This window comes from Bos indicus x Bos taurus, chromosome 1, assembly GCF_003369695.1.
Source record: "Bos indicus x Bos taurus breed Angus x Brahman F1 hybrid chromosome 1, Bos_hybrid_MaternalHap_v2.0, whole genome shotgun sequence".
Classification (NCBI taxonomy): domain Eukaryota; kingdom Metazoa; phylum Chordata; class Mammalia; order Artiodactyla; family Bovidae; genus Bos; species Bos indicus x Bos taurus.
The window spans coordinates 156567937-156581810 of record NC_040076.1 but is presented as its reverse complement, the minus strand read 5'-3'; the positions used below and the strand labels follow the sequence as shown (position 1 = coordinate 156581810).

The 13874-nt window shown below is 39.4% G+C and overlaps 1 protein-coding gene across 2 annotated transcripts in view; it reads right to left on the bottom strand.

Annotated features, from left to right (window-relative positions):
• RAB5A (RAB5A, member RAS oncogene family) overlaps nt 1-13874 on the bottom strand; it is a 33541-nt gene that overhangs the window by 2991 nt on the left and 16676 nt on the right. For both annotated transcript variants that reach the window (XM_027549758.1, XM_027549766.1), the window contains exons 3-5: nt 4634-4785; nt 4204-4326; nt 2147-2240 (exon numbers count right to left, since the gene is read on the bottom strand). In XM_027549758.1, coding sequence (XP_027405559.1) covers nt 2147-2240; nt 4204-4326; nt 4634-4785 — 369 coding nt within the window. The remainder of the gene's footprint in view (nt 1-2146; nt 2241-4203; nt 4327-4633; nt 4786-13874) is intronic.

Here is a 13874-nt window from a genome sequence, read left to right as displayed (position 1 = left end):
GCTGAAAGACATAAGCTGGAATGAGGAAACTTTAACTTATACTGGTTAATTTTTATTGTGTTAAGATAATCTAAAACATATCTTTGGGGAGTCTCAAAAGAAGTAGTCTCCTATCTTATTGAGTGCTGCAGCTCACCAATATGACCCTGAATCGATTAGGATTGTAAGAAGGTAAAAATCCTGAATCAAGTTAAGAAAGATGTATAATGAAAAAAGCCACTGAAGACCTTATCACATTAAAAGCAGATGATAAATTTATTGTAGACTCTCCCACTAAACAAGTGTACTCTACTTGGTAAGTCAGATCAGTCACTCAGTCGTGTCCGACTCTTTGCGACCCCATGAATCCCAGCACGCCAGGCCTCAAGTCATCAAAAGCGCAAATATGAGTTCATTGTGTGATTTATTTAAGGGACAAATGGAGAGATCACAATTCAATTTACACTTGGGAGTTTCTTTCAAGGGAAAAAAATTATAATTTCAGAAATGTAAACAAAAGCTCTAATACACAGACTACTTTCTGACTGAAAAAAAAAATAACCTTATTAGCAAGCCTGAATAAAAGGTACAAATTAAATAAAGCCCATCTGGTGGAGTTTTAATAGCATCAGAAAGAAAGGTTTAAAGTTCAGCCTGATTGGAGGGGCACATCATCTCTTAATTTCCTGTTATTAACTTTTCAGATGTGGTTTTGGGTGTGATTTGTTCCATTTATTAAAAAAGAAAAAAGGATATACTGTCACATAATCCCTCTTAACTATGCTAGTATTTCCCTAACAACCTGCAACCCTGAGTTTCTCAGGAAAATATTTTACATAGCAAATAGGCAAGGTTTTACTAAATGAAGCCACCATTAAACTCCCTCATCTAGGAAGAGAGTGTGACAGCACAGTGGCTCTCACTGGGTTTTCTTTAGCCTCTCAATCAGCTGTTAACTGGTTAATTTATGACTTCAATACCAGAGAAAATTAGGGATCCAGGATGTAGACACCCCAGGCGATAATCACTGCTGTGTACAGAGCTGCCGTAGGATGGCATGCGTGCTCAGCAGCAGACTGTGGGCGCCCCTCCCAGAGAGCTTGTGCCTTCAAACCACCAGCAGGCGGGGTGGTGTCGGTTACCCAGTTGTATGCGACTCTCTGTGACCCCACGACTGCAGCCCTCCAGGCTCCTCTGTCCATGGGATTCTCTCCAGGCAAGAAGGCTGGAGTGGGTTGTCATTCCCTTCTCCAGAGGATCTTCCTGACCCAGGGATCGAGCCTGGGTCTCCTGCACAGCAGGCAGATTCTTTACCAGCTGAGCTACCAGGGAAGCCCCACACCAGAAGGCAAGGGTCAATAAAAATATTTTAATTGTTGTTACAAATAAGGGAAGCTTCCTTATTCCCACTAAACTTCATCACCTATAGTCAACAACTGCACAAGAGCGCATATCATTACTGACAGCTCTCAGAGGAAAGCCAAGGGCGCACTGCGGGGCCAGACGCCACGGAAGTGACGCCACGGAGGCGACAGAGACCGTGGGCGCTGTTCTGCTCTCCTTCCTGGCCTCTGTGCCTCAAAGCTTTGAAATGTTCTCTGTTAAAGAATTTGCATTAAAACAATTTGTCAATCTGTATGTACAATGTACAATGTACTTATCAGTGTTATACCTGTCAGTAATCAATGATTTAAAAAGAACTTGAAAAATAAAAACAATGCTCTGTTTAGGGCAAAGGAGAGAGGAGTTAATGATCAGTGAGAAAAAGCTCATTAAGACTGTATGTTGCACTGAAAACACTACTGAGCTTATCCCTCTTTTATATAAAAGTTATAATATAACCTAATACAAAAATGTATTTGTCCAAAATTTTCAGTGAAATCTTCAGAAAATCTACCTGCTCAAAGTTCAGGCTTTCAACTTACCTAGAAGAACCTTAACTAAACTGAAAGCACTGTAACCTAATGGTAATAAGTTTTCAAATTTAACAATATGCCTAACAAAGTAATGCTTCATGGAATAAATCTAGCATAGTAGTATAATCATAAAAAAAAAAAAAAAAGAATTTTTTTTTTTTTTTTTTTACAAAAAGACTGTCAAACCAAATATGCCCCCAGTATAACTTGTTTTAACTATATTTACTGTGTGCAAAAAAAGCTAATCTTACCTATTGCCATGAATATTTCATTTACATTCATTGATGTTTTAGCTGATGTCTCCATAAATAATAAACTGTTATCATCCGCATAGGACTGTGCCTCCTGTTTGCGTAACAAAAAATGAGATAAATGAGATACTTTTACACATACTATTGCTATACCTCCCTTATTTTTGTTATTTAAAAAAACAGAAAAAAAATAAAAATAAAAAAATAAAACAACAGGCTTCCTTAGTACAACTGTATAATAAGCAATTACTTATAGCTGAAACAAAGGTGAGGGTACTGCAGTTATAATTTCCTTTTCCTGCCTTAACTTCTCCCACCATCCCAGCCTGCTTCATCTGGTCTCCCATGAAACCTGCTCTCAGATGACGAGTCTGAGGGAGGTGGTAGTGTCGTCACTGAGCGGCGTTTGACTCTTTGCCACCCCCTGGACTGTAGCCCGCCAGGCTCCTCCGTCCATGGGACTTTGCAAGCAAGAACACTGGAGCGGGTTGCCATTTCCTTCTCTGGGAGAAAGGGGAGGCCATTCTGTTCTAAATACCGTAAAACTCTCTTTGATCTCTATGGCAATTTCATTTTACTTATGCTCATTATATGCAATGAAGACAAAGGGAAACCCAATATTGAACACTGACTTCCACCGCTAAATGGTACCCTGTATTTCTTTAATCCTGGATGACTTCCACAAGCACTATTTTGAGTGTGTCATGAGTCATCTTTGAAAATCTTGTTACTACTTCACAGTGCCATGCTTTACCGTTTACTTGTGTTACTGTTTTTGAGCCTCATAGCTGTTGTGAAGAACCATCAGTCATCTTTCCAATTTGATAAAAAAAATACAATGAAGCTCCTTTGAAATGCTATGTGACAGGGCCACTTCTGACTCTAATGTGACTGCTCTGCCTGCACCTCTGTGCTGAGGAGGTGACGATCTCAGAAAGAGCAGCAGATGACACCATACCTCACAGGGTTGTTACAGAATTAAGGGAAGCCACACGTGCGCACGCTCAGTCACTACCTAACGGAGCAAGAACCAGTGCTCTTTCTCCCATGTGAATCACTCCAACACCAAATAAGAAAATTATCCCATCACTGATCATATATGCACTTAGTGACCACACTTCTCTGGTAGAGAAGCTAAAGAGCGAGAGGATGGGAGATTCTAAAAACGTCTAACTAGAGACAGCTGCTTTATTTTAAATGACTTTTGCAGCAAGGAACATTCTTAATTAGATATATTAGAAAACATGCAAACTGGATTTTTAAAAAACTTTTATTTTTGAAGACCCTCTTAAGAACAACTACACCGGTGCATGTGACTATGTGGGCATGCATTATGTGTGCTGATATATATATAGGTAAGTTTTTTAAAAGTTAGGAAGGATACTGAAGTGTATATGAGGGTTGGAGGGATTAGGGTAGGAGGCAATCATTTTTTCCTTTATATACTTCCATACTGTTTGTGAACAAATTACTTCTTTTGTAACTGTTTAGGTCAACAAAAATCTTTGAATCAGCTTATATATTACAATTAAATAAAGATATTTTAAAATTCTTTATTATGAGTTTCTTTACACATATGTGTGAAGATTCTTGGATATATGTGAATTTTCTTTTTAAAAAAATTTTATACTGGAATATAGTTGATTAAAAATGCTGTGTTAGTTTCAGGTAGACAGCAAAGTGATTCAGCTACATGGATATACATGTATCCGTTCTTTTTCAGATTCTTTTCCCATTTAAGTTGTTACATCGAGCAGTGTATGCCACACAGTACGTCCTTGTTGGTTATCCATTTTTAGACACAGCAGTGTGTACCTGTCCATCCCCAACTCACTATTCCTCCCCTACTGCCCCGTAACCATTAAGTTCATTCTTTAGGTCAGTCTGTGAGTCTGAGATCTTATTACCATGAGATTTAATTACATACTATACCACATGTCTAATTACAAAGCATACCACATACCATTTGTCTAAAATTTTCTATCATTTGTATAGTTTTAAAATTCAAGTGTGGACACAGAAGAAAAATATGCACCCACAAGTTAAATTCAGCATACCTGAAAGTCGACAGCTCTTTTATTTGCCAGATCGGCCTTGTTTCCTGATAAAGCTATTACAATGTTAGGACTGGCTTGCCTCTGAAGCTCTTTAACCCAGTTTTTGGCTCTGGCAAAGGACTCCTGGGAACAAAGAAACAGCTATTTGGCACAGGCTCAAAGAATAAGGAGCGTCTTTGTGAGATGAGGCTTTAAAGACTGTCCAATGTGACTCTTGGAAAGATTCTTAGGACTATTGTATTACTGAGACACTTTCATGTTTTTTAAAATCAGCTTTTCTATTTCATAAAAGCTATTTCTATTTCTGCTTTGGCAGAAATGTCATACTTGGCTAACAAAGCTTTAAAAAAATCTCTTCTGTAACTGAAATTCTGAATACTAGAAAACGGAGATTCAAACAAGTTTCAGTGCAGAATGCACCTCTACTCACCTCGTTCGTGATGTCGTACACGACTATGGCGGCCTGGGCGCCTCTGTAGTACATGGGCGCCAGGCTGTGGTACCGCTCTTGGCCAGCCGTATCCCATATTTCAAATTTTACTGTCGTGTCATCAAGACATACCGTTTGAGTTAGAAAAGCAGCTGAAAGAAGAAAATGTCTGCAGTAAGTTTATCATTGTTCTCCTAATATTTTAATTTTATAGAAAACACCAGCAAGATCCATGCTTCAAAGCTAGATTCATAAATGCTTGCATATAAAACCTTTGTAATAAAATCACAGATTGAAAGTGCCTCTTACATTCTTAAAAAGTATAATATTAAATAACTTTAATACAGCTCTTAAGCTGTTTTTACAAACTGTGAATTTAAAACCTTTAAATTGTAAAATGATTTAAGAAATACACTGTTGATATTGCTGAAACAATGGGGGGTGGTGGATGAGCAGGCCCGTAACTGCATCTGCGCTGACAGCAGCCCCCAACCTCCTCCGCTCCCTCGGGGCTCCTGGCACGCCCTGGGAGTTCAGTGTCAGCTCATCATCACTAAATCAGTGTATTTCTTGTATTATCCCATCAAAGCATTATGAGACTTTAATTTCTGTAATTACCTCAACCTAGACTTAAGTTATTAACAGACATTCAGCACCAACTCCTAGCTTTCATCCTTCACTTTATGGAGTTTTGGATTTGTACTTTTTCATCTGTTCTTTTCTCAGATTTTAATAAGAAAGTAACATTTTACAATGATATTTTTGCTCTTAAAAAGATGGCTGATATATCTCACAAATAATTACTGTATCACTTATTTTCTGAGAATAATATGAAGTAAAATGTCTTTTATAAACAAGATTCTCCCAGCTCTAGAAATAAGCATCAGGAAAGACCACATGTATATTTATGAAAAACAAGAAACTGATTTGTAAGAGGTAAGTTGTGAACAACTGAACTGTACCTCAAGGTACGGCTAACCCTAACCCTCGCCTTTCAGGAGTAGTCAGCGGCATGAGAGGCCAACAAGACGACACCCAGCCGCTCCCCAGCGTGGGGGCCACAGGAGCACCCACAGTCCCCCTCCTTCACGACCACGGTAACTAAACCCCGCTGCTCCATCATTCACACCAGTCGGTGTGCTTCTTCCTTTTCCTTTTAGCTCAAGGTGCATTCCATTCCTTCTCTGAAACTGGCATAGATTGAAGTTATAAAGTTTTCAAATACTCTGTCCTCCCATGTAAGAGATTATTCATTCCTGTAAATTGTAGCATTTTATCTAGTGATGTCAATCTAAGAGATTTACTAGTTAATATCACTATGCTGAATAAGTCTAATTTGATTTACATCGCATATATTAAACATTACATACATTTTTCATGCTATTTTTATTAGGTCAACTGACTGCTGTGATGGCTTTAGTATCAACAACTATAATCTTCTCAATTTTGCAACCATCGTAATAGAAATGTCTATTTTCAGCTAAATTCTATTAATAGTTCTGTGAATTCTCACAAGTGGCTAGTCATATTTAAAATATACGCCAGTGAAAACTACTTTTACCATACAAAATCAGCAATAATATTTTAAAAAATTCTGTATGTACAATGAAGGATACCAAAAAAGCACTATGTCACTTTTTCACAGAGATGAAAAGTTCTCATGCAGAATCAGTTTTAAAAACTTAAAAAAACTAAGTACTCCTTTTTAAATGAAAGGGATAAAAGGTAAGGAATGGATCACAAAATACAATCCCTTTCTCAAGGACAGTTTGATGCAACTTGAAAAAACTGGGTTATAATTTGCATTCAGACTTTTGTTGTCTCTGTTCCATAACCACAAAGTACAGTGATAACAAACAGATTCATTTACACTTTCATAAATCAACCCTAGGCTCAGGTAAAGAATTATGAATTATGCTGCCTTAAAGGAAATATAATCTGATTCTCCAACCAGTTAAAGATATCACAAAAGGCTACCAATCTTTTTTTATAAATGCATGTACAAAATGACAAAACACAGGAAAAACAAATTTCAGCTAATACATTAAAAGAGTAACAACCCCATGACCAAGGAGTTTCTTTCAGAAATACAAAGCTATTACACCAATAGGATAAAAAAGAAAAATCAATATGTTATTTAAATAAACTATAAAAAGGGCATCTGAGTCAATATTCCTAATATACACACAGAATTCTTCCTTAAAACAGATCAAGTGTCAATTTCATCCTTAAGCCTGAAACCAGCATTTTACTCAAAGCTCTTAGGCAATCTCTCTGAATTTAGAAGCCAGATATGAAAGTCAAGATCACAATTACATAATATCACTTCAGATATTCTTATAATAAATAAGTAACAAATTATTAGAGAGACATTATTTGGAAGAAGCAAGAAGACTGAAATGAAAATCCAAAGACACCAGCTAAAATAAAGCAGATAGTAAGTTCTTTAAATTGGCTGGAAAAGATCAAGGTAATTGCCTTACAATACACAAGCAACGACCAGATTTTCAGTGGTATGCTGGGAGAAGACTTGACCGTATCAAATGAGCAAAGAACAAGGTCATCAGCTCACTCCGCACCTCTCTGGGAGGCCTTCCTCTATCACACCCTTCCAGGAGGCCCGGTCTTTGTGCTCCCAGAGCTCCCTGTGCGGACACGTTTCATACTTTCTATAATTACTGATGTACAGGATCTTTTTTTCTCCTAGACTGAGAGTTCCTTAAGAAACGATCTTTATTCTTGTCCATACCCAGTATCTAATATAAATCTCAGTTCATATAAATACTCAAAAAGCTTGCTGAATTTCATAACAGATATGTACAATTATTCTGGACTATTTTGACTAATTACAGTTTCCAAATAGGAAAAAATAGGTATTTTAAAAGGCCTCTCTCAAGTTATCATGTAACCAACACAACCTCAAACTACCAACAAGATCTTTTTAACTTAGTAACACCATATTGTTAACACGGTATGTTAAAAAGAGCGTGATTTGGGGGGAGGAGAGAAAGACCAATATTAGAGGCCAGTGGAACGATGTGAGTACAGTCACAAACGTGAGAACTATTTAAAAGTGCTGTGGTGCCACAAGAGCAGAAATACGGGACTAAAATAGCCCAGTATTATAAACATTATATACTGCATGACCATCAAGATTTCCCCAAATCCTCAAGTTTTCAAGGACTAACGAAGGATTTAACTTTAGTCAACCCAGTATAGATGATATCTTCAAATCCTCAGTGCTTCGAAAAGGACATTACTAGTCATTTTTAAAGTTGTAAAAATAAATTCTAGCACTCAAAACATAAACTACTTACATCAATCCTGTAGCAACATTAACCAACCACCAACTTACCTGAATCTGCAAAACCACTTTAATTTATCCAAAACATCTATTTTCTCACTAAGAACCATCACTTTCTTAGACCTCTTCAGTTTTCTCTTCACTTCCATCACCAGCACTAGCAGTTGGGTTTCTTTTCGGGCCCGTATTTCACAAAGAAACAGCTTTTATCACTTCGAGAGTTACTGTGTACGCGACGACAGAGGAAAACAAAGCTGCGCTGAGATGCGGGTGCCCGCCTGTCTAACGGGCCCCTCTGAGCTGACACGATCAGTTCCTGTGGCAAGCTTGGCGGCAGGCGACACTGCAGTCTCCGCCACACTACAGATTACCGAGTGACAGAGCCTGGGGTCAGCTGAGAGCAGCGGAAACTGTGAATCTTAAATCTGCAAAACCCCAAAGCGTGTAATGTGTAAGACCCCGATAAATAATAAGCAAGAAGGGGACACTGCAATACGCTGGGTGAGGGAAGACCGTCCCCATCGCAGCACTAACCAAACGTTAACAACGAGTAAGAAAGAATTCAAACTACAGTGAGTCCACACGACTAAACAGAGGCCAAAAGAGAAAAAGCACAGAACCAGTTATTGCCCCAATCCTCAACTTACTGTTTTACCAAACTGACAGAAAAGAAATTACTTTATTAGAACTGACCCAAAATCCTTAGATCTATCAGATTTGATTATATAAAAATTAAGGTCTTTAGGTTTGTAATTAAAACGTGTCACACATTCAAAACACAGGGGCAAACACATGTAGAAAAATTTCTACAGTGGATGCTATGAGCTTGATTTTTAATATGTAGAAACCTCATGTAAATCTTAAGAAAACGTATACATCAAAGATAAATGTGTAACAAAATTCACAAAAGCCATATAACATAGAAAAAAATCAGTATCACTAGTAATCAACAAAATAATTCTCAGAGCAAAAACAGTTAAATTTTATCCCTTAACTAAGCAAAACTGAAAAATGAAACTAAAACAAGAGCACAGCAAGGACTCACGCTCTGGTGGAGATGCTGAGTAACTGTTCTGGAAATAATTCTGCCAACATGTGGCAGAGCCACGAAAACACTCTTAGTTGTTACTGTAACATCTCATGGACTCTCTAAAGATGGTATGGGAGCAAAGAGGGTAGGGAAAACACACCTTTTAGGTGTGAAGTATTAATGGCTAGCACACACATGAAAAGATGCTTAACATCACTCATTATCAGAGAAATGCAAATCAAAACCACAATGAGGTTCCATCTCACACCAGTCAGAATGGCTGCCATCAAAAAGTCTACAAGCAATAAATGCTGGAGAGGGTGTGGAGAAAAGGGAACCTCTTACACTGTTGGTGGGAATGCAAACTAGTACAGCCACTATGGAGAACAGTGTGGAGATTCCTTTAAAAACTGGAAATAGAACTGCCATATGACCCAGCAATCCCACTGCTGAGCATACACATGGAGGAAACCAGAATTGAAAGAGACACGTGTACCCCAGTGTTCATCGCAGCACTGTTTATAATAGCCAGGACATGGAAGCAACCTAGATGTCCATTGGCAGATGAATGGATAAAAAAGCTGTGGTACATATACACAATGGAGTATTACTCAGCCATTAAAAAGAATACATTTGAGTCAGTTCTAATGAGGTGGATGAAACTGGGGCCCATTATACAGAGTGAAGTAAGTCAGAATGAAAAACACCAATACAGTATACTAACGCATATATATGGAATTTAGAAAGACGGTAACCATAACCCTGTATGTGAGACAGCAAAAGAGACACAGATACACAGCACCGACTTTAGGACTCGGTGGGAGAGGGAGAGGGCGGAATGATTTGAGAGAATGGCACTGACACATGTACATCACCATATGTGAAAGAGATGGCAAGTCCAAGTTCAATGCATGGAACGGCACACTCAAAGCTGGTGCACTGGATGGCCTAGAGGGATGGGATGGGAGGGAGGTGGTGGGGGGTTCAGGACGGGGGACACGTGCACCTGTGCCCGTGGCAGATTCATGTCAAGGTATGGCCAAAACCACAATACTGTAAAGTAATTCTTCCAATTAAAATAAGTAAATTAATTTAAAAATAATGTATGAATGAAAGGCACTGACGGCTTGGCAAGTACTAAGAAGGAATTAAATTTAAAATTGACAAAATGACCTCTTAATTGTCAAAAAGCAACATTATATAAATGCTTTTTAAATATCAATAGAAATACATACATACATATGTAAATGTCCTCCCTTAAATAAAACTTTCACTAAAGTGGTGGATTTGATGCCCTATTAAAACTAAAAGGCTATAGTAGTTAGAGACGGGAAGGGCTTTGTTCAGGATCTCAGATGTAAATCAGGGACTTGGGATCATAAAATCCAAGTTTAAGGTTGTTTGGAAGTGATGTGCAGGGGAAGCCCTAAAGGTTTTAGAGCCAAGTAAGTCAACGGTTGAGTCTGATGGATCTGGATCAAACTTCAGGGAGAAAGATGGCAAAAACTGACCAAGAACGAGGTATCAAAGTTACCTGTGAAGCCAGACACTGGTTTGCTGAGAAAAAGGGAATCAGTGGCCACTAGGGTCATAATAGAATGAATTTTATCAGACAGATGAACACTGACTTCAGATGATAAAATTGCACACACACAGGAATGTATGGATGGTTTAAAGCCAACAACAGAAAAAATAAAAGCTGAGGCCATTTTTATTTTCCATTAAAACTGCATGTGTATATAGGAGATTAGATTACAGAGCATTAGATTTTAGAGCAAAGATGAGACAAAGCATTCACACAAGAGTTACAGTTCAACTAAGCCAAGGAAGAACTTAAGAAGGGATCAAAATAGACTGGGACAAAGAGGAAAGCACACACAGCAATTAAACTCGAACAGAAAGCACTCCAGAAGAACGGCAAGGTAAAGAGTTTACCATCTAGATCGTATATTAACACATGGCAGGGCTTCCCTGGTGGTCCAGGGGTTAAGACTCCGCCTCCCAACGCAGGGACACGAGCTGGACCCTGTTCAGGGAAGCAGGACTCCATACGCTCTGGGGCAACTAAGCCCGCAAGGCACAGCACAGACCCAGCGCAGCCAGAAGACAGCAGCGCTCCCCAAGGTGAACCCACTCTATGAGATGATCTAACACTCATCATACTGAGCTCGTTCTTAAACATCTGATAAGAGACTGATAAGGGACTGGGGCTTCCCTGGTGGCTCAGATGTAAAGAATCTGCCTGCGATGCAGAAGACCTGGGTTTGATTCCTGGGTCAGGAAAATCACCTGGAGGAGGGCATGGCAACCACTCCAGTATTCTGCCTGGAGAATCCCATGGACAGGGGAGCCTGGTGGCTACAATCCATGGTCACCAAGAGTTGGACACGACTGAGCCACTAACACTCATTTTCAAGGGGTTGGTATCCAGAATATACATAGAACTCCTACAACTTAGCAACACACACAAAAAATCCAAACTACCCAGTTAAAAAAACGGACAAACAACTTTAATAAACATTTCTCCAGAGATATACAAATGGCCAGGAATTTCCTGGCAGTCCAGTGGTTAGAACTCAGGGCATTCACTGCTGGGGCCCAGGTTGGATCCCAGGTCAGGGAACTAAGATTCCACAAGCCACATGGCATGGCCAAAGCGGGGGAAAATAAACACACAAATGGCCAAGAAACACATGAAAAGATGTTCAACATCACTACTAGAAAAATGCAAATCAATACTACAAGATACCACTTCACACCCATTAGAATAGCTACTATCAAAACAGCAAAAAAAAAAAAAAAAAAGAGTTCACAAAGAGGTAGAGAAATTGAAACCTTATGCACTCAAAGTGGGAATGTTAAACAGTGCAGCCACTGTGGAAAATGGTATAGAAATTCTTCAAAAATATTAAGCACAGAGTTACCATATGATCCAGCAATTCTACTTCCAGGGATATGCTCAAAAGACGTGAAAGGTGTTTGTACACCAATATTCACAGCAGTGTTAATTCACAATAGGCAAAAGGTGGAAGAGACCAAAGAGTTCATCAAAGGATGGATGAGAAAGCAAAATATGGCATATGGAATATTATTTTCCCTTTAAAAATAAGGAAAAATCGACACCTTCACAAGATGGGTGAACCTTGATCACATACTAAGTGAACTGAGCCAGTCATAAAGGGCACTATCATCTAATTTCTCATGTATGAGTGAGGTTCCTAGGGCAGTCACATTCATCAACAGGATGGTACTGACAGGGGTGGGGGTGGGAAATAGGGCGTTACTGTTTAATGTGTAGGGTTGGGTGTGATGCCCGTACAACAACGCGAATGGACCTAACGCCAAATGTCCATTTAGAATGGTTAAAATTATACAAAATTTATTATGCATATCTTAACACAAATCATTCATGCAACATCTGAAGATAATTGCTGCCAAATGACTATAATCTTGGAGCACATAATGATACGTAAGGAAGAGTCTGCATGAAGTCATGCAGAATGAGGTAAAACACGCTAATCATCACTTTTTCTCTAACACTGTCTAGGAGGAAGATACACTTTTTAAAAGACTAATTCATGTTAATTTTTTTCAGAAATGACAAAACAGTAAAAGAAGCCAATGTGTTTTTTTATTTCACAATCATAGCCTGATGGTTATTCTTAAAGGACACTACTCTTCTAAGGGAATCTACTAGCCAGGACTGAGCTAGTCACATGTCCAGCTGAACAGGATCATATTAGACACCTACCAGCACACTAACGCTACTGTTTGCAAGTTAGTCGCAGGAGTTTGAACTTGGTTAGTATTAAGCTAGTGCACCACACCTGGTCACCTGAGATACAACCAGTGTTTGAACCCTCAAGGCTGACAGGCTGTGGTCACCACACCAAGGGGACTCACCAGACTGGGTGTGTGTAAAAATGCCGCCCCAAATACTAAACTAGGGGGCAGAATGGAGGCACAGAACACAAAGAGGAGCAGGGAAGAAATGGAAGAGACATGAGAGAAGGGAGGAAAGGGGAGAGGCTGTTACAAGCTAGTAACCAGTGTCAGACAAGCTCCCCAACAAACACCAAAAGGAAAAGGTAATCAAACTAACTTAGCTTGGATACACGTCTATGAAAGACTTTTTTTTTTTTTTCACTTTTTGGCCGCATCGCATGGCTGCGGGATCTCAGTTCCCCAACCAGGGATGGAACCTACACTTCTTGCAGTTGGAGTGTGGAGTCTTAACTGTTGGACAGCCAGGCAAGTCCCTATGAAGGACAATTAACTTACGGACAACAGATACATTGCTGAATAATTTAAACAGTACTTTAAAAAAAATTCCTGCAGGGACTTCCGTGGCAATCCAGTGGTTAAGACTACATGTCCCCAATGCAGGGGGCACAGGTTTGATCCCTGGTCAGGGAACTGAGATCCCACATCAGGAACTAAAGAGTTCAAAGGAGAAACTACAAAAGCTGAAAAATCAGTAATTTTTCTTTGATCTGAAAAAGTGAGGTTACAAGGCAATCTCAGATCAGAGATCAGATCAGTCGCTCAGTCGTGTCCCACTCTTTGCAACCCCATGAATCACAGCACGACAGGCCTCCCTGTCCATCACCAACTCCCGGAGTTCACTCAGACTCACGTCCATCGAGTCAGTGATGCCATCCAGCCATCTCATCCTCTGTCGTCCCCTTCTCCTCCTGCCCCCAATCCCTCCCAGCATCAGAGTCTTTTCCAATGAGTCAACTCTTCACATGAGGTGGCCAAAGTACTGGAGTTTCAGCTTCAGCATCATTCCTTCCAAAGAAATCCCAGGGCTGATCTCCTTCAGAATGGACTGGTTGGATCTCCTTGCCGTCCAAGGGACTCTCAAGAGTCTTCTCCAACACCACAGTTCAAAAGCATCAATTCTT